This window comes from Amphibalanus amphitrite, unplaced genomic scaffold (assembly GCF_019059575.1).
Source record: "Amphibalanus amphitrite isolate SeventyFive unplaced genomic scaffold, NRLGWU_Aamphi_draft 001588F_arrow, whole genome shotgun sequence".
NCBI classification, from domain to species: domain Eukaryota; kingdom Metazoa; phylum Arthropoda; class Thecostraca; order Balanomorpha; family Balanidae; genus Amphibalanus; species Amphibalanus amphitrite.
Window position 1 is genome coordinate 107,978 of NW_024883081.1, and position 20,517 is coordinate 128,494.

General features: G+C 49.9%; 2 protein-coding genes across 2 annotated transcripts; one reads left to right on the forward strand and one right to left on the reverse strand.

Moving 5' to 3' along the window:
* Positions 1–1,735, reverse strand: LOC122374027 (organic cation transporter protein-like). Its single transcript, XM_043352532.1, has one exon. It carries the CDS (start codon positions 1,733–1,735, stop codon positions 74–76), a length of 1,662 nt encoding a protein of 553 aa, XP_043208467.1. The 3' UTR covers positions 1–73.
* Positions 1,736–13,410: 11,675 nt separating this feature from the next.
* Positions 13,411–15,100, forward strand: LOC122374028 (organic cation transporter protein-like). The gene has a single exon (XM_043352533.1). It carries the CDS (start codon positions 13,439–13,441, stop codon positions 15,098–15,100), a length of 1,662 nt encoding a protein of 553 aa, XP_043208468.1. The 5' UTR covers positions 13,411–13,438.
* Positions 15,101–20,517: the final 5,417 nt, after the last annotated feature.

Here is a 20,517-nt window from a genome sequence, read left to right on the forward strand (position 1 = left end):
GGATAGCCGGCAGGTATCGGTCAGGTGTCTCTGTAGGACGGCGATCTGGCCGTCTGCCGAGGCCCGCGGCCGGTCAGGGCTCGGTGCTGTGCAGAGCCTGGTAGCCGTCCCTGGGAGCCGGGTGCCAGGCGCCCTGCTCGATGTCGGCCACCGTCTCCGGCAGCCGGCGTCCGTTGGTCTCCGGCAGCAGCAGCGCCACCAGCGCCGCCGTCACGCCCGCCAGGCCGAACACGCAGCTGGGGATGGCCCAGTGCACTGGCGACAGCAGGTCCACCACGTACGGCGCCGCCATCGAGCCCACCCGGGCGCACATGCTCGACGCGCCGAAGCCGACGTTGCGCAGAGTGGTGGGGAAGAACTCGGCCGTGTAGAGGAAGATGACGGCGAACCCGGCCGACGAGGCGAACTTGCCCACCATGGCGAGCGTCAGTTTGGGCCAGGCGGTGCCCGCCGGCACGGCCATGATGCAGAGGATGGCCGCGCCGGCCAGCAGGAACGTCAGCACCGTGGTCGGACGGCGACCGACGCGGCTGATGAGCGGCACGGCCAGGAGCACGGCCGGCACCTCCACCAGGCCGGCCAGGAAGATGGCCAGGTACGGGCTGCTGCTCAGGTCGGCAGAGTTGAACGTGACGCCGTAGTAGATCAGAGACACCACCAGCCAGTTGTAGAAGCTGGCCAGACTGATGCGCCGCATCCGCGGGGTACGCACCAGCCGGAATATCTCGCCGATGCCGTTGGCGCAGCTCTGGAGCGCCGATCGCTGCGGCTCCTCGTCGTCGTCTGGGGACAACTTCGTCTCTGCAGCGCGGAACTCGGACATCATCCTCATCATCTCGGCGTCGGAGGGCAGCGTGCGCTTGTTGCAGCGTGCGGCGGCCGCCAGCACATCAAGCGCCTCCGGCAGCCTGTCCTGCATGATGAGCCAGCGCGGCGACTCAGGAAGCACCCACCAGAAGCCGAGCATGAGCACGGAGGGTGCTGATATGACCAGCTGCAAGTAACGCCAGTCACGCACCAGATAGGCGGCAGCCGGCAACGCCATGAAGCCGCATGAAAACGGGATCTGGTAGACGAGCCCGACCAAAGAGCGCCAGCGCGGCCCCATCACCTCCATGGTCAGGATGAACATGCTATTGAACACACTTGTTCCCGTGAAGGCAGTAATGAAGCGCAGCGTGACAAAGGTAGCGTAGCTGCCAGCCCCGGCCGTGGCTAGGCTGGAGATGATGAACAAGACGCCACTGTAACAGACGACGCGCCTCCGTCCGAACTGGTCTGAGAGCACGCCGCTGATCATGGCGCCGCAGAAGATGCCGAACATGTAGCTGGCCTGGACGGTGGACATCATCCAGCGGCGGCCGCAGACCAGGTCCCACTCACTGACGATGGTCGAGTGGAAACGCTCCCGGCTGTACACCCAGCCGGCGTCGCAGCCCACCGTGCGGCTGCCTCCGGCCGCGTCCCAGCGCTCACAGGAGGCCGGCTGGCCGGTGGCGTTGTTGTACGGCAACCAGAGGTGCAGCTGCTCCTCGCTGGCCGTCTCGTTGGCCAGTTCTCCGGGCAGCGCGCAGCGGTGCTCCGGCTCTCCGCCGACGAAGGCGCTGCTGAAGTTATGCATACCGGAGAGCACGGATCCGACCATTGACCAGACGAACACCAGGGCCTGCCAGAGTCCGGCGTCCCCGGCCCGGCTCAGGATCTCCTCGAACTGGACACCGTGCGCGGCTGCCATGGCCGGTGGCCAGAGAGGGTCTGCCCGGCGCGCTGCACCGCCCGCACTCGAGTGAGCGCCACACGTGACCGGGCTGCCGCCAGAGCCGGTGCGACATCTCAGAGAGGGAGAGCCTGTCAGAAGAGGTTACTACCGGACTGGACCGCAAACACCAATTCCAACGAACTTTGGTGTCAATATTTCCTTTCAAATGACGTGCATCGCTGGTTGATTACTTGATGTTTCTTTGGGTCTAGCTAGCTCCCTGCTGTGGGGGAGGGGATCCTTTAGCACCACTTTTGTGGTTTCCCGCGAATGTCTAAAAAGCAGCGTGCAACGCCATCCTATCTGGCACAGCATATGAGATGTCCTTTAGCATACGTTTTGAAACAGCTGGCTAATGAAACATCAAGGTGTTGAGAACAAATACTAATAAGAGCTACTGTTTGTAACTACTCGTACTCTTGCTACAAACAAGAGTTGGTTTGTCAGGTTTCTATTCAAAAGACTTACATCATTTTGCGTTCTACCAAAGCTACTAGTTACTACTGCATTTTTATGCACAACGTTATGGCACTGTTGCACGTGAGCACGTGCAACGGTTAGCTTCTAGATCTCGAGAACGTGTGGGCCGATTGGCTCAAACCTGGTGCACCGTTAGAGACCGGTGAGTATAGGATGCCGGGAAGACGTCATTTGGAACCTCGTTTGAATGTGCACACTGTGTGAGTGTGAATGGTGCGTACAAGACAACTGTGTACCACTTTACATTTCCGCCCTGCAGGGCTCACATTCGTACTCTCTCCTATGTAGCCGTCCGCCCCAGAAGGCGTTTTACTGTTACGCACATACGCATTATGAACGGATTTTCTAATGCGCTTAGAATTGTATTCGTTTTTAATGCATATCTTCATCGCCCAGATACCCGCGGTAAATGAAGAGACACGCAGGCACCCGCGATAACCCTCGACGGACCTATTGGTTTTCCACATACGCGCCGGCCGAGCGGGGGGGGGGGGGGGGGCGGGTACGACCCCCCTCGCCGTTTCGCCCCTGGTGGAGCTAGCGCGTCGCGGAAAAAACGAGCGTGTGCGCCGTTATGAGACGCAGAGATTGGTACCCGATTTTAAGGTCCTAGGTCAACCGGTGACCTCTGAGGTCAGGTCAAGTGCCCCAAGGTACGGTTCAGTTTTTGGTGAACAACTTCGCAAAAAAGGCCGCAGAGCGCCGATTTTGGCAGCATCGTGTTAGCCTCGCTCAGGCGCGTCGAATGATATACTTTTTGTCCGGGTCTGGTCAACTTGGGGTGTTGACCTCAGGTCAAGGTCAGGCTAGCACCCCCAGGTCACGAAGTTGGTCGAAAGAGGTCATGCCGCATATCATTCGACTCGGCAGGTCTTTCTGAGTCCAGTGGTGGCTTTCCCGACTCGCTAGCTCAATTTGAACAAGAGTTATTGACGAAAAACTAATATGACCTTGATGATGTCATAAATGACGTCACGCAAGGTCAACATTGCAAAAGTGACGCATCTAACCTTGCAAGGAGTGCATCGAATCACGATTCTGTGTGCTTGAGATAGTTGGAGATCGTTCCCGGCGCCAGAATAGCAGTTTTCATTTTTCCCCATTGACTTATAATGGTGAGGTCACGAAAATGACCTGACCTCATATGACCTTTACGAAAAATCCGAGATATACAAGTTTTGAGACTCATAATGGATACTAGATCCTGCAAGTTTCATTTCCCTGTGACATCTCCTCTGGCAGTGAGGGCGTTGCGAAGTTGCGACATCTGAAGACCGTGCAGAGGTTCACTTATGACGTCATAGGTCAGTGACCTGACTTGACCCAAAGATGCGGTTGGTGTCAAAAGATCCGGCTTGAATCAAAGGTCAGGTATGCCAAGTTTCAGTTCTCTATCGCCAGCGTGCTCGGAGCTATCGCGAAAAAACCCTATGGGGGGGGGGCGCCCCCCCCCCCTACGGGGCGCGGGTTAAATGAAGCATCGCGCTGATACGATGTCGCGCCCTAGGACGGGATGAGGAGGGGTGATACGGGGGCCCTCGTCGCGGTCCAAGCAGAACTGCCCGGCGCGAGCCGGATCGGTGGTGCGCAGAAGTGTCGCTGACAGATCCGACCTCGCGTCAATTACGGCGCGGCGCGTGTGTATATGTCTCACAGCGACATTGAGGCGAAACAGTTGGACCACTCTCTTACACCACTCTCTATGACTCGTGTCTTTTTGATGCAACTGCAATCATGTTTTCGAGTGACGCAATGTGCTCCAGATGATAGAAATTTAAAACATTCGCACTGGATAGCCTGGCATGGCGGCCATCTAACTATACAGGACAACCGAACAAGACAGCCGGACAGGACAAACAAACAGGACTTAAAGGTAGACTGCCACCTTTTTTCCACAAAACGGTTTTCACTAGAGCTGAGCCACCTATGTCCCAGACCGAAGTCGGTTTTCCGAAATTCGAACCCGTTTGCGAGAAATCGGAGACCAAAGTTCAGTTTGATGCCATTTTTTTAGTCCAAGAAAACCGACATCTCTACTGTTTATCGATAACTTTGAAACATGAATTTTCTTATCTTTTGGTAAATATATGTCAAAACTTTGATTGTTTCGAGATCAGAGAAGAATTTTGGAGAGTCAAAATAAAAGTTAAACTTATATATTCAGTAGTTCATTTTTTCCAAAAAAGTGTGGGAAATGGGGTTTAACATGGGCCAGACCCATTCCAAATGAGCCATGATTTTTAAATGTTTTACGAACTTAAATGCAAAATAAATTAAACATGGCCAATTTCTTATGAAATCATATATTAGTAAATCATAAAATACCTTACTTTTTTCAAATAAAATGTAATAATCTTATGACCTTGAAGTCTAGTGATGTGTAAACATTGTCGCTAGACATTAACCGATTGATAATTGTATGATAATCGACAATTTTTTTCGCGATTCACGTGATGATACTTTGTCAGGTGAATTCTAAAATTTTGTTTTGTCCAGGGAATAAATCATAGGCCTATCTGAGAAAACTTTTTGAAGGTGGCAGTCTTCCTTTAAGGACAGGATAAGCGGGCAGGACGGTCGAACAGCCGGACAGAACTGAAGGACAGCACAACCACCCTGTCAGGAATGAGGACTAAAGGACAGCCAGACGGGGCAGTCAGGCATGACAGGACAGGACAGCCGGACTGCAGCAGATGGTTTCGGTGTCAAGAGTGCCAGCGCGCGGGCCAAGGCCATATATGTATAGAGCGGGCGGTCCACTACATGCGAAAGATGACCGAGATGTGGCAGGGCACTGCACTTGTTTGCATTTACCTGTAAACCCATTCACGGCAGGGAGTGCTAAGCCCGAGCCCAGGGGTCTAAGTACCTAAGCCTAGCGTTTGTCAGTGGGATCCCGCGTTGTTTGTATACCTGTGTAGGTACAGCGGCGCGTCTGTGTGCTACGCTCCGGCTGACGAGCCGCGCGGCGCCGCTGTGGGCTGCTGTCAGATACGGGCCCGGAGGCCGGAAATAACACCGGAAGTGCCATGTCACGCGACCCTAGGTGACCTTACAGCCGGGACGCAGGCGGGGATGATACGCGGCTGTTTTGGCGGGACACGGTCCAGCAGCTCAGAATGGGTACCTCACTAGTCTATAAAAAAACGCATAGCAGTCCATTCACTGGCGTCGATGATACATGACGCAGGCAGAATTTCCCTGGGCACCGGTGGGTGTGCCTACTAAGTAGATATCTGCCTCTGCACCTGTCGACCGCATGTCGCCTCGTGTGACGTCATTTATTAGTACCTCCTGACCGGTCTCTGTGATTTGTTTTGTACTCGGCCGCGGAGTACGAGTACGGTAGGAGTATCGGTCAGAGTACGGTCAGAGTACTGTCAGAGTACAGTCGGGGTACAGTCGGAGTACGGTGGGAGTAGGGGTGGCCACGTAGTGCGGTCGGAGTGTTTATCGGTCGACCGCGTAATAAGTACGGTCGGCCGCGGTGGAACCGCGCCTGTCACGGTGCCATACCGACACGCAAACAGCCGGCCGAGGGTGACCGGGGGCGCCTCCCCCCCCCCCCCGCTGCAGGCCCGACAGCCGGATGTGTCGGAGGTGAGCCCGCCGACCCCAGGGGACCCCACGGTCCCCTGGGGGCGCCGCTGTTCCCACTTCCCTGACTGTGACACGCGGTCGTCCGAGCCACCATTCGTTACAAGCCACAAAATCAACACATCGGGAAACATAGGTACACTTTATTTTGTCTTGACATGCATTCACCCGAGCTAGCAACAAACATTTGAAGCAAAACCTCGTCTAGGATATAAGAACGGATTGACGACATAAGTAGGTACAGGACTCGTTTTACTGTGTGGAAGTAAAACGTTTTTCGACAAAACTCGAGAATAACTTGAGAGCTGTGGTATCGGTCATCACACCAGAACGCGCCAGGCTCGACACCTTAAATTGGGCTCCTCATCGCAGACATTTTCCACCCAATTTAGCGACAATACCTACACACAAGTTTATATTTGCCCCAAAAATAAACTTTTGCCTTTTGTTGCCTCACTGGGCGTACCTAAAATTTGTTTAATGATAGAATGATAGAATAAAGAATGCTTGTTAACCCGCGACCGCCTGGGGGGGGGGGGTCGGATCTGACCCCCCTCCGTTTTTCTTGAATAACTCATGAACCGCTTACGCTATCAACTTGAAACTTGGCATACCTTCTCCCCCATCAATTTAACGTCTCCTGTCTAATGTTTAAGAAAAATTTTCCAAAAATTTTTGAGTTATATCGATTTTAGTGACGTAACTACACGGCGTTTTCAGTCAAAAAGTGGTAATTGTTTAAAAAATCGCCAAAAATCAAGGTTTAAAGCAAATTGCAAATTAAGGACATGAATAGACGCAGCTCAACAAGTTCTTTAAAATCACTATCTCGTATTTTCCATAAAATGTGTTTTTCACCCCTAAAAATTCAAAAAACTATATTTTTTGGAAAACAGCTAATAAAATCCAAAATTTTGAGAATTTGCAAAAACCGAAATATATGTTATAGAGCTCTAGTAGAACATTAGATGTCCCAAATTTCAACTTTCTATCTTGATTTTTGACCCCCAAATTGTAAAAAATAGCTCCAACATGCATAGGGCATGGTGACGTCATAAGCATTTTCGTGAATTAGAGGCACTTTTGAACATCGCATGTGAAAACAAATGGCACCACTAGATTCCTGGGACAAAGCTCGTCTAGAAAAATGTTTTTTTATGTCAAAAATAAAAAGTTAAAAAATTGACTTTTTTTCTCAGCCCTCGTTTAGTTATGTATGGTATAAACGATTTTTTTAATGCTTTCAATGCACATTTATCACCAGCACAGTGACTTGGGGTCACATATAAACATTACCATCGGATTCGATTCGGCGTGACAAATAAGCCATAAAACATGTGTCGCACGCCCATGCAGCAGAAAGTGAAAACCGTGACCTTTCGTGACCTGACCTGACCTTGACCCGTACTTAGTATGACCGCTATACGCACATGGTACCTTCACTAGGCCTTTCGGGTCATAGTTGGTGAGTTTCGAGCAGCAGCTATCGATTCCGCTGTCCGTAAGCCTAATCATGCAAAACCCCAGAATTTGACCTTTGACCTGACCTTGACCCGAAAGTTGACCTCAATCATAAAATCTTAAAAGTGTTTTGGGGTCTTTTATATCTATGGTTTTGGGAAGGTCTCGTAGAGACCTTTCGAACGCCGCCTCGCGGGGCTCGATACGACCATTGGTTCTCGAGATAACAGTGGGGGGGGGGGGGGTCGGATCCGACCCCCCCAGGCTGTCGTGGGTACGGAAATAGCCCATGCAGTGCCGGGTTATCCCTTGCCCCGTTGGGGGGGGGGCGCAATTTGCCCCCCTGGGTCACACCAGCGTGGAATTTCCCCGATATTCTGAGCATATGGCGATAACTCGTCCTTTGAATCATAAGCGAAGAGGGAGGGGGCACCGGGGCATCGTGTCCCCTGATTTATCAAGGAAGGCACCAGTAGTGTAATGCCCCCTTTTGGGTCCTATACAAAAGTCAGATTTTTTGTCAAAGATGTAATGATGTAAACAAACGAAAAGAAATCCACAATTTCTTCACGATCACCAACCTTCATTAGGACTGATTCCTATTCTTGGATCCAGTTTTGAAGAAGTGTTGCGAATTTTTACACATTTGACCGCGTAAACGCAGCCATTTCGTTTTACAACCCACGTGAATTCCAAAATCCTCCTCAGTCTTCTTTGGCAATGAGCGGTGATAAAGCGTTTTTGTCCTCTTCGAGTAAAATACAGTACATACAGAAAATTCGTGATAAATTTGAAACAGGCTCGTTTTATGATATCAGACCATCGCTAATATAAAGTTTGAAACATGCAAATTAAGACTGGATAGACAATTTGAAGCTTTCTTGCAAGATAAGTATGTGCTGAGATGCTACGCACATTCTGGCGTCCTAACCGGGAGGTTCGGGCCACCCACCCCCGTTGATCCTAAATCAATAAAATGATGCTTTCATTGAATGTCCTCTTCAGTAAGTTTTATTTTTGTCGCGCAAGGTCGAAAATTTAACTACAAATTTCATTCGAACAGAAAAATATTATTACGGAGCGAGCGAAGCGAGCGGAGTCTTACGTAGAATAACGGAAATTTCTGAGTATGAGCGGCCGGCCGGCCGGCCGGCCGTGGTCACGATTTTGCGACGGTTATATCTCAGCAACCACTTGACCGATTTACACGCGGTAATTTTTGTAGGGTAGCTTTATTCCTTCTACAAAGTATTGGACTATTCCCGATGCATGTGGGTGACCCCTTATGCACGTGCCACGTGCAAAACGAAGAGGTGTCACTTTTGTAATTGTTGTAATATCTCGGTAACTACTTGGCCGATTGCGCTGAAAGTTGGCATGTAGGTAGGCACCCACTAGGCAATGCATATCCATGTGCCAGAGTTGGGGTGCTGCTGTACGTGCGCACGTGCAGGGGTCGATTCCAGATCTCGAGAACGGCTGGACCGATGACGCTCAAATTTGGTACATGGTTAGGGGCCGGTTAGTAGGGTGCCGTGCAAAAGTCAGTTGGGACCCATTTTGCACGTGCGCACGTGCAGGGTGCCGCTCCCAGATCTCGAGAACGGCTGGGCCGATTGTGCTCAAATTTGGCACATCGCTAGAAACCGGTCAGTAGGGTGCCGTGCACAAGTCAGTTGGAGGTACCCCCTCGAAATTTCGCACGTGCAAGACTCACCCCCTCGCTCGCTCCGTTAGTCGCCCCAAAAGGCGCTATACTGGTTTTTCTTATTTCATGGAGCATGATTGAATTAACCAAAATGCACATGTGCCCAAGTGACACCCATGAAGTAAGCTGTTGGCCGCTTGTGCGGTTCCTGGGCTCTAAGAGAGATCAAGGTAGATACCAGCTACGAGTATTGTTCTCATTGTCGAGAAAGGAATATGAAACATGGCACCGGCCCATACCTCCCGGGCCATGGCCCATACCTCCCGGTGTATTTTGATGCATCGAAAAAGCGCATGATTTATTGAAAGTTATCTCGAGACAAAATAGGTGATCCCAGATGCGTAAAGGGACCCTCCCACCTTCAAAAAAGTTAATGAATTGGCATGAAAGTGATGTCGCTCGGTTCAGAAAGAGCAAAAACGAATATCTACCAAATTTCATCGAAAAATATTCACCGGTTTTCAAGATATTAGACTTTTACTTTTGTTTACTTTTTGGGATCTCCGCTGTTCCTAACGACTTTATTTGAAAGTGCGGCATTTGTTGCGCGCAAAGCAGCATATACCACCGCGTGCTACAAAACGTTTTAGTCAAACATTTAACGGACGTTCGAAAGCCTGATGACGTCATCAGATTCCCGTAATGGTTAAGAGATAGGGACCACGCTGGTCCCACCCTGCAAGTAAAGGAAAGAAATTTCTTGAACACCATAAAGCTGCGGGGGTTGCGACCAGGATAAATGGTGGTTTCTGAGCCTGGCCGCAAACTTGGCTATCTCAACTCAAAACTAATGTTAAGGTGGGAGGGTCCCTTTAATATCAAGTACACTTTGTAGGCGAAAGGCAATTTCACGTACACAGAGTGAAAAACCGGGTCGCCACCGCCCACTGCCTTTTCACAAAACCTGCCCATACCTCCCGGTTCTCCCCTACCCTCCTTACGAGCTATGAACGCCAACACGCGAAGGCATAAAGGTCATCCTAAAAGGAGCCCGTATGGTTCAAGATAAACAAAGCGCGTCGCCTATCCGTTTGTCATAAACATTAGGCTCGATTGCTTACATCCACTTCCCAGACCGAAGAGCCGGGAGTGCCGCATGCAGATAACCACCAACGCCAATTTATCACATCAAATGATAAACAAACGATATCTCCTATACAGTGCTTTTCTAAACATTTATGAAACAATTCAAAGTCAGACATATGCCTAAATTCATCTTTCGGTACCTATCACTTGACTGGATGATGATCAGTAGCTTATTTATCAGTATGTAATGTGCTATTATAGTGTTTAATATTCAAAACATTATGGCTCCATGACTCCGCGTTCGAGGATCTCGCAGTTTGGAAGCTACCAGGGTAGGTATACATATATAGACTGCTCACAAATAGCTCGTATGAGATTAACCCGCGCCCCGTTGGGCTCTGCCGAGCAACGCGCCCGGTTGGGGGGGGCCATTTTGCCCCCCCCCCTAAGATCTCGAGAACCACGCAACATAGCGACAAGCGGTAAACGGCGTTGGATAGCCCCAACGGGGAACTACCTTGTGACCCAATTTTATTGACCTAGGTCAAACCGATGACGTCACAGGTCAGGTCAAAGGTCCAATTTTCACCGTTTACAGGCACTTCAAGAAATGCGTTGTAAAATCGAGTAAAATGCATTTCATTGAAAATCATCGATGGGAAATGTTCTTCAAACACATATTTTGCTATCTGAGGTCACTGATACCAGGTCAGGTCACAGAGGTCAGGTCACGGGGGGGTCACAATATGAAAGTGTCGTGTGATACATGTTTTATGGTCCATTTTACATGACAAATGCGATTATATGGGTCAGGCAGCCTTTGGGGCCAGCTTAGATCACGTTTTGGTCAAGGTCAGGTCAAGGTCAGGTCAAGGTCAGGTAAAATTAGGTCAAATTCCAAAGTTAATATTTTTGCATAAAATGGGTATCGAATCGATGCAGCTCGTCACGGGGAGTTCAATGGTGGTCTTTGTTTTGCCGTACGAGGTCTAGAATTGCTGAAAATTGAGTTCAAAAATTTGACGTCATCATTTTTGAACAGTTTTTTCGCTATAACTTGGCCAAAAAACGAGATATCGATCTGAAATTTGGTATGTATATAGAAGAGCGCTGGGACTATCACATATATTCTGTTTTTTTGAAATTCGGAAAATTTTTGGATTTTTTCAAAGTTTTTCTAAAAAAATCAATTTTTTGATTTTTTTTGGGTCAAAAACCAAAAATTTTGAAAATCCGAGATAGCAGTTTTGTAGCGCCGCCTTTTGTCTACTAGACCATATAAAGAACTTTGAAATTGCTTGATAACTGTAGATTTGGTGAGCGTTTCAAGATTGCATGTTTTTTGCTCATTTTTGCTCGAACATGACCTCAGTTTGACCTCAATAACTCCTGACCTAAGGTGACCTAAGACTTGAAATTTGGTGTGAAGGTGTCAAATTGATGCCCGGGAAGGTACTGAAAATTTGGCGGCGCTGCGCGCCGCCGTTTTCTTGCTATTCAGGAAAAACCACAGGGGGGGCCAAAATGGCCCCCCCCCAACGGGGCGAGGGTATTCTAACAACTAGATAGTGACCGGGCCTTCAATTCCTCACTATGGGGGTGTTCCAGTTTTTCATTATTACGCCTAGTGCAGTACGCGAATGTTCACTTTTGAAGACATCCAATGATATACAAATATCGCCATGTAAACAGTCCCCTAGGCACTTACAGAGTGCTTCACTAGAGTGACTGGAATGGTATTTGGCACGTTAGCACAGGTGCTTTGAAACAGGAACATACATTTTGTAGGTAGGTAGGTACTTAGTTACTTTCGTTCAGATGATCCCGAAACATTTCTTCATCTCTGAGCCGCGGTTTTCTCCGAGGTCAAACATTATCTGCCTTTCTTCTCCGCGCAAATCACCATTAAAAAATCGTTGTGGCGTGAGACACTGAATCCGATGGCAGGCAGGCACGTCTTCAAACGAGTGGACATTGCACAGTCGTTGTTCCTATATGCAGCCTTTGCTAAGTCAAACAGCCACTGTGCATACAACCATTGTTCATACAACCACTGCTTATACAGCCACTGCTCATACACAACCAATGCTCATACACAACGACTGCTCATACACAGCCACTGCTCATACAGCCACTGCTCAATGCTCATACAGCCACTTCTCGAACGGCCACTGCTCATACAGAACCACTGTTCATACAGTCACTGTCCAAGTGAGTGAGTGTCCATACAACCACTGTTCATACAGCCACTCTCCATACACAGTCACTGCTCATATACAGCCACTGCTCATACACAGCCACTGCTCATATACAGCCAGAAGGCATCTGCTTTAACACGGTTTGTGTGTATATGAGCTGACTGTATAAAGGCACCAGGCGCGGCCATCTGTTCGCGCTACGATTACATCGCGATTCACTCCCTGATTCAGCTCAACCTGTGCGGCCCGGCGGCTGCTGAGTGCTGCGTGCTGACTGCTGAGTGCTGAGTGCTGACTGCTGAGTGATGAGTGCTGAGTGCTGAGTGCTGACTGCTGAGTGATGAGTGCTGAGTGATGAGTGCTGAGTGCTGAGTGATGAGTGCTGAGTGCTGAGTGCTGAATGTCGAGTGTGGACTGCTGAGTGCGGACCTCTGGGTGCCGGTGCTAAGTGTTGAGTGCAGGTACTCACTGAGACAAGTCACGGCTGCGCCTTCACTATGAGCCCTCCACGGTGAAAACTCACCCTTTTCCCGCTGTCGGCGTGCCATCGTCGCTACCTGGCTACCACATTCAGCTCCTGGCATATCTCGAATTTTCTTAACGCGGTACCTATGTGTGTGTGTGTATGACGTGGCACGTAGTCTGGTCAAAATCATGCCTCGCTGACCCGAAACAATGACCCTAAATATGCGCAAATGCCATGCTACATCTTCGAAAGGGAGACATCAGCCGTTTTCCCAACGAGTTATCTGGCGAATGCATTTCTGACCAAATCTGTACAAAATATTTTGAAGGCAAATATTTTCATGTCATAAATTAACTTCAACGTGTTGCCCGGAAAAGGTCTGGTAATTTGATAAACCACGTTTAGGTACAATCAAACAGAGCAGCCTAAGGTGAACTGAAAACTACTAGGAAGCAAGTATAAAACTACTTTCACCAAATCGCACCTGTATGACCAAATGAGCCTTCCTGGAAAGGGCTACTGCGTCAGGAATCACATGGAAAAGTCAAGGCATCTGACGCTGATATGGCGGGATAATATCAACGCACAGCGTCATGGGTGGTCTAGTCCGGTAGTAACCTCTTCTGACAGGCTCTCCCTCTCCGAGACGTCGCACCGGCTCTGGCGGCGGCCCGGTCACGTCTGGCGCTCACTCGAGTGCGGGCGGTGCAGCGCGCCGGGCAGACCCTCTCTGGCCGCCGGCCATGGCAGCCGCGCACGGTGTCCAGTTCGAGGAGATCCTGAGCCGGGCCGGGGACGCAGGACTCTGGCAGGCCCTGATCGTCCTTTGGTCCATAGTCGGCTCCGTGCTCTCCGGAGTTCACGGCTTCAGCAGCGCCTTCGTCGGCGGGGAGCCGGAGCACCGCTGCGCGCTGCCCGGAGAACTGGCCAACGAGACGGCCAGCGAGGAGCAGCTGCACCTCTGGCTGCCGTACAACAACGCCACCGGCCAGCCGGCCTCCTGTGAGCGCTGGGACGCGGCCGGAGGCAGCCGCACGTTGGGCTGCGACGTCGGCTGGGTGTACAGCCGGGAGCGTTTCCACTCGACCATCGTCAGCGAGTGGGACCTGGTCTGCGGCCGCCGCTGGATGATGTCCACCGTCCAGGCCAGCTACATGTTCGGCATCTTCTGCGGATCCATGATCAGCGGCGTGCTATCAGACCAGTTCGGAAGGCGGCGCGTCGTCTGTTACAGTAGCGTTCTGTTCATCATCTCCAGCCTAGCCACGGCCGGGGCTGGCAGCTACGCCACCTTTGTCACACTGCGCTTCATCACGGCGTTTTCGGGGGTCAGTATGTACAACAGCATGTTCATCCTGACGATGGAGGTGATGGGGCCGCGCTGGCGCTCTTTGGCCGGGCTCGTCTACCAAGTTCCGTTCTCGTGCGGCATGATGGCGCTGTCGGCGGCCGCCTATCTGGTGCGTGACTGGCGTTACTTGCAGCTGGTCATATCGGCCCCCTCTGTGCTCATGCTCGGCTTCTGGTGGGCGCTTCCCGAGTCGCCGCGCTGGCTCATCATGCAAGACAGGCTACCGGAGGCGCTGGATGTGCTGGCGGCCGCCGCACGCCGCAACAAGCGCACCCTGCCCTTCGACGCCGAGATGATGAGGATGATGTCCGAGTTCCGCGCTGCCGAGACGAAGCTGTCTCCAGACGACGACGAAGAGCCGCAGAGATCGGCGCTGCAGAGCTGCGCCAACGGCATCGGCGAGATATTCCGGCTGGTGCGTACCCCGCGCATGCGGCGCATCAGTTTGGCCAGCTTCTACAACTGGCTGGTGGTGTCAATGATCTACTACGGCATCACGTTCAACTCTGCTGACCTGAGCAGTAGCCCGTACCTGGCCATCTTCCTGGCCGGCCTGGTGGAGGTGCCGGCCGTGCTCCTGGCCGTGCCGCTCATCAGCCGCGTCGGTCGCCGTCCGACCACGGTGTTGACGTTCCTGCTGGCCGGCGCGGCCATCCTCTGCATCATGGCCGTGCCGGCGGGCACCGCCTGGCCCAAACTGACGCTCGCCATGGTGGGCAAGTTCGCCTCGTCGGCCGGGTTCGCCGTCATCTTCCTCTACACGGCCGAGTTCTTCCCCACCACTCTGCGCAACGTCGGCTTCGGCGCGTCGAGCATGTGCGCCCGGGTGGGTTCGATGGCGGCGCCGTACGTGGTGGACCTGCTGTCGCCAGTGCACTGGGCCATCCCCAGCTGCGTGTTCGGCCTGGCGGGCGTGACGGCCGCGCTGGTGGCGCTGCTGCTGCCGGAGACCAACGGACGCCGGCTGCCGGAGACGGTGGCCGACATCGAGCAGGGCGCCTGGCACCCGGCTCCCAAGGACGGCTACCAGGCTCTGCACCGCACCGAGCCCTGACCGGCCGCGGGCCTCGGCAGACGGCCAGATCGCCGTCCTACAGAGACACCTGACCGATACCTGCCGGCAATCCTAGTCATGCGTTTTAACTTTTGATGAACGCTCTTGACTGTTATGTGGGGACATGGCCGTGTCGGATGAGTTCTTGGGCAGACAGTTGATATAGAGTGCGTCCAGACTTAGCACGGTACGCCTGGAGGGACTGGACCATGAGCAATGAACAGAACACAGAATGGTCAGACTATGTAGATGAAGAGTGTGAATGGGTCGATGCGAAGTAAGAGTAAGAAAGACTAGGCGATGAAGTTACAAATTCAGTGCGTAACTAGAGTTTTTAACTACTGAAGACGCTTCTGATAAGTTATGTTATTGTAGGTATTTATTTTGCTTACCATTTGCGATGTAGTGAATGGTCCGCTCTGATACGGAATGAATGCAGCTTGCATATGTTAACTTTTCCTGACATATAAAAAGAAATGGGAAAACTTTGTCTATGACCATTGTGCAAATACAACTGCATAGAATATGCTCACACAAACGCATGCCTATCATTTGATTTGATCTGCATCCCTCGTTTAAAACATTGTCAGTCTCTGTTAGTTTAGCCCACAGCAAGTTCCATCTTTGCTCTTCTCCACGGACATCACGGCTTGCTTTTGTTCACGGCTGTATCTACTGATGCAATAAGACTGCACTGCACCATGCATTACTCGCTGGCTATTGTTTGTGTACTGTTTGGTGCCGGGCTTTGGTTTCAGAGTGCTGATAGCAGGGAGACACATTCCAGGTTCAGTTATCGATGAGTAAGAAAGCAAAGCATGGTCACTTAGATACATAAACATAGAGCAGCTCAAAGCGAAAAGGCGCATCATTGTAAAACATCACCTATGAGGGAGATATGATGTCAAACAAAGCAGCTCCTGACGGCCCTCCGCTCCGAGCAGCCGCGGCCGACATTCGGATACCGCACTCTTGCAGCAAACTTCGGCTCGGTGCGGGATTTGTCATGCCACTCGTCTCACCCAAAGCCCTATATATCTCACCGATGTTGCAAGTCAAGTTCTTCATGATGTCCTTCAGCTCCTTAACCCGCGCACCGACGGGGGTCTGCGCCAACTTCGCACCGACGGGGGGGCGGATGACCGCCCCCCCCTGAGATCTCGAAAACGAAGCAACATAGCGACAAGCGGTAAACGGTATCGGATACGCACGAACAAGGTCTACAATTTTTACTCAGGTCATTTTCAGGTCAGGTCAAACATCACGCCACAGGGGTCAAAAAAGTCAAAATGGCGGTGCTATATATGGAGAGTGTTTTTCTCGAATAACTTTCGAATTAGTCAAGATAGAAACAATCTAAGGGCATCATCGTGATCCTCTCGTCAATCCGCATCGAATGATATATATATATATTGACCTCGAAAGTTCAAGGTCAAAGGTTGACCACAGGTCACGTGACCTCGAAGTCATCATGTATATCATTCGATGCGTCTTGACGAGCTGAACACAATGAGACCATCCGCGCGGCTGCATCTTGTTCCTGTACGGAGTTATTGGCAAAAAACCTTTGGTGACCTTTGATGACGTCACATGACCTTACAGCTGCCCAACAGCAAAACAGACCTCAAGGTAGTGAAGGTTGATCGTATATGAAGTCATGTATGGTATATGGGGCCATTCCGACCCGTTTTAGTGGTAAAAACAGGGAGTTGATTTTTCCCCCATTAACTTATAATGGGGAGGTCGAGAAATTGACCTGACCTTAGGTCACCGATATCAAAATTCCGAGATATACAAATTGTAGCTACTAATGACCTAATAACATCCTGCGACTTTCAAAGGCCTCCGACATCTACTGTAGCTCTGGCACGGTGACAAAGTTGCAAAAAAGTGACTTGAGGTTGGGTCATTCAAAGTGACCTGGTGACCTGACCTTAAAAGTTAGGAGGTTCAAACTTGCACATCATGTGTAAAATTGATAGGAGAATAGTCGCAACAAATTTCGCGGCGCTACGCGCCGTGGTTTTCCCGCTATTCGCGAAAAACCTCAGGGGGGGGCGGATATCCGCCCCCCGTCGGTGCGCGGGTTTTAACCCGCACGGGGCTGTGGTCCCCAGCCGAACGCGCGGGGCTGGGGGGGGGGGGTAAATTTTACCCCCCCCCCCCCCTGTTATCTCCCGAACTAATGGTCCGATTTGGAAAATTCAAACGCCAATCGAAAGATCTCATCACGAACAACTAAAACATGTACTTAATTTAAAGTTTGAGGTCAAGGTCAAGGTCAGGTCAAGGGTACAAATTGCAAGTTTCTACAGTATCGGCCTTGCACCGTAGTTGCCGAAGAATGGAGTCATCGACTGAGACTGATTGCCCAAAACGTGTTCTTAGGCTACCAAGACAATATTCGTTGCATATAATATCATTCAGAGGTCAAGGTCAATGTCAGGTCAGGTCAGGTCACCAAAAAAACAAAATATAGAAAAGGGCATGTGCGACACATGTTTTATGGGTCATTTTACTCATAGAATTCAATAGGCACACTCAATAAGTGATATGGACCACCTCTGGATGAATTTCAGGTCGAGGTCAGGTCAAGGTCAGGTCAAGTGAGGTCAAATTTTGAAGTTGATTGTTAAGGCCTAAAAAGGTGTCTATCTGATGCAGTTTTTCACGGCAAATCGAATGGTGCTATTTTTGTTTCCGTACGAGGTCTAGAACTTCCAAAAAAATCATTTTTCAAAATTTTTGTGTGTCGTGGCGTCATAAAATTTTGAATAACCCCCACATTTTTGAACCGATTCTTCTAAAAATTGGTATGTAGGTGCACATAGACAACTTCTCTGTTATATATTCCGGTGTTTTTCAAAACACTTAAAATTTTGGATTTTATAATTATTTTCCCAAAAAAGTCAGTTTTTTGAAGAAAAAAAATTGGGCCAAAACCCATATTTTCAAAAAACCGAGATAGCCATTTGATAGACAAAGTAGAATTACGTATAACCTTTTTGTTACGTCTTGATTCCTTTAAAAATGAAGATGTTAGCGGCGTTTGAAATTTTGCCGTTTTTGAGGCGAAAGTGGCGAACATGACGTCACTAAAACGTCAATTTCTCGAAAATTTTCCGACGGATTTCGCTCAAATTTTCAGGGAACGTGTCAAATTGATGTAAGAAAAGGTACTGAAAGTTTGGCGGCGCTGCGCGCCGCCGTTTTTGAGATATTGCAAAAATTCGCGAGGGGGGTAAAATTTACCCCCCAGCCCCGTGCGGGTTAAAATATTAGGAGCCCTATGCCCTGTGACGTTTTCCTAATAAGTTCTTACTAAAGCAATCCATTAGAATAAAACACATGAAAATAAGCGATACATTTTATTGGGTAGGCAAGGCACAGCCGGAGGAAAGCTTCAGTCCCGTTATAAGTGGATGAGGACTTCACTCCACAAGAAATTGCTCGGGTCGGAGCTTTTGAGTTGTATAGAACAGCGAGTCGTAATCGCGTTCGGGGGTATCGGTCGCAAATCGCAAATGCTCAGTTTTGCGACCGATACCCCCGAGCCCGACCGATACCCCCGAGACGACCCCTATGTCAGTGTTTGGCGCACATCTCAGGAACAAGTCGTCTGCTGCCAGCCGTGACCCTCGAGAGAGCTGGGGCTCTTCGGCCGGAACGGCAGTGAGGAGCCGCTGCGCACAGCGCAGCAGCTGCGCACAGCGCACTCCTCCACTGGTGGCGAGCGAGCTGTGCCGCGTGAGGAAGACGCTGTACACTTATACAACACATTTTCTAAGCGGAACAATTTTTGTGCACGTAAAATTACCACGATCTGTCTGAACAATGATGCTTGTAGGTATACCTAATTCCATACATTGTTGTGTGCTTAGGTACTTATTAAGCCAGTCACCAGCGCAAAGCGTGGTCAGACAGAACTGACTCGAACTGGTGTAAGACCACCCTCCGGTCGTTCCGCCGTATAAACATTATAATGTGACGCGCCGGGACAGTCTCATCGTCTCTGACCTCACCACCAAGTGTGTTTTATGTCACCAGGGTGAGCGGGGGGGGGGGGGAGGGGGGACGGTAGCTGGACGGGGAAACATCCTAGTCATCCTCCTCGGAAGTGTTACTGCAGACATGGGGCATTGAGAATGGGATAATGCGTGCATATCCCAAAGTATTTTAGACTGGCTGCACAGTGGGCATTGTAGGGCTACCCGGGCCGACGACCCGTGCACAAGTGAGAGCAGCTGAGGTCGTGTCATGCAGACAGGCACCTTTCACCCCCTCAATCCACCGTCACTCGTCCCAAAATTGCCTAATACTTAACCCGCGCCCCGCTGGGGGGGGGGGGCAGAATCTGCCCCCTCCCGTTTTTCGCCAATAACTTTTAAACGCGTTACGCCAGCGACGTCAAACTTTCAGTACCTTATCATACATCAATTTAACACGTTTCCTAAAAATTTGAGCGAAATCCGTCCGAATTTTTTTTTTTTTGAGAAATTGACGTTTTAGTGACGTCATGTTCGCCATTTTCGCCTAAAAAACGGCAAAATTTCAAACGCCGCTAACATCTTCATTTTTAAAGGAATCAAGACGTAACAAAAAGGTTACACGTTATTCTACTTCGTCTATCAAATGGCTATCTCGTTTTTTTGTGTGAAAATTTTGGATTTTGGCCCAAATGTTTTCAATAAACTGACTTTTTTGGGAAAATATTTATAAAATCCAAAATTTTGAGTGTATCGAAAAAAAACGGGATATATGTCAAAGAAGTGGTCTATGTGCACCTACATACCAATTTTTAGAAGAATCGGTTCAAAAATGTGGGATTTATTCAAAATTTTATGACGGTACGACACACAAAATTTTTGAAAAATGATTTTTTAGAAGTTATAGACCTCGTACGGAAACAAAAATAGCACCATTCGATTTGCCGTGAAAAACTGCATCAGATAGACACCTTTTTAGGCCTTAACAACCAACTTCAAAATTTGACCTCACTTGACCTGACCTTGACCTGACCTCGACCTGAAATTCATCCAGAGGTGGTCCATATCACTTATTGAGTGTGCCTATTGAATTCTATGAGTAAAATGACCCATAAAACATGTGTCGCACATGCCTTTTCTATATTTTGTTTTTGGTGACCTGACCTGACCTGACCTGACCTTGACCTTGACCTTTGAATGCCATTGTATGCAACGAATATTGTCTTGGTAGTCTAAGAACACGTTTTGGGCAATCAGTCTCAGTCCATTCTTCGGGAACTACGGTGCAAGGCCGATACTGTAAAAACTTGCATTTTGTACCCTTGACCTGACCTTGACCTGACCTCTGACCTACTTAAGCAAAAAAAAAATGGGCTCTCTAAATCCGCCTGGTCAGCTTTCGATTGCCGTTTTCCCCGTCTTTCTACGACC

What these genes read in the sequence shown, in the direction of transcription:
- LOC122374027 (XM_043352532.1), bottom strand. Translation starts at nt 1,735, where the DNA reads ATGGCAGCCGCGCACGGTGTCCAGTTCGAGGAGATCCTGAGCCGGGCC.
- LOC122374028 (XM_043352533.1), top strand. Translation starts at nt 13,439, where the DNA reads ATGGCAGCCGCGCACGGTGTCCAGTTCGAGGAGATCCTGAGCCGGGCC.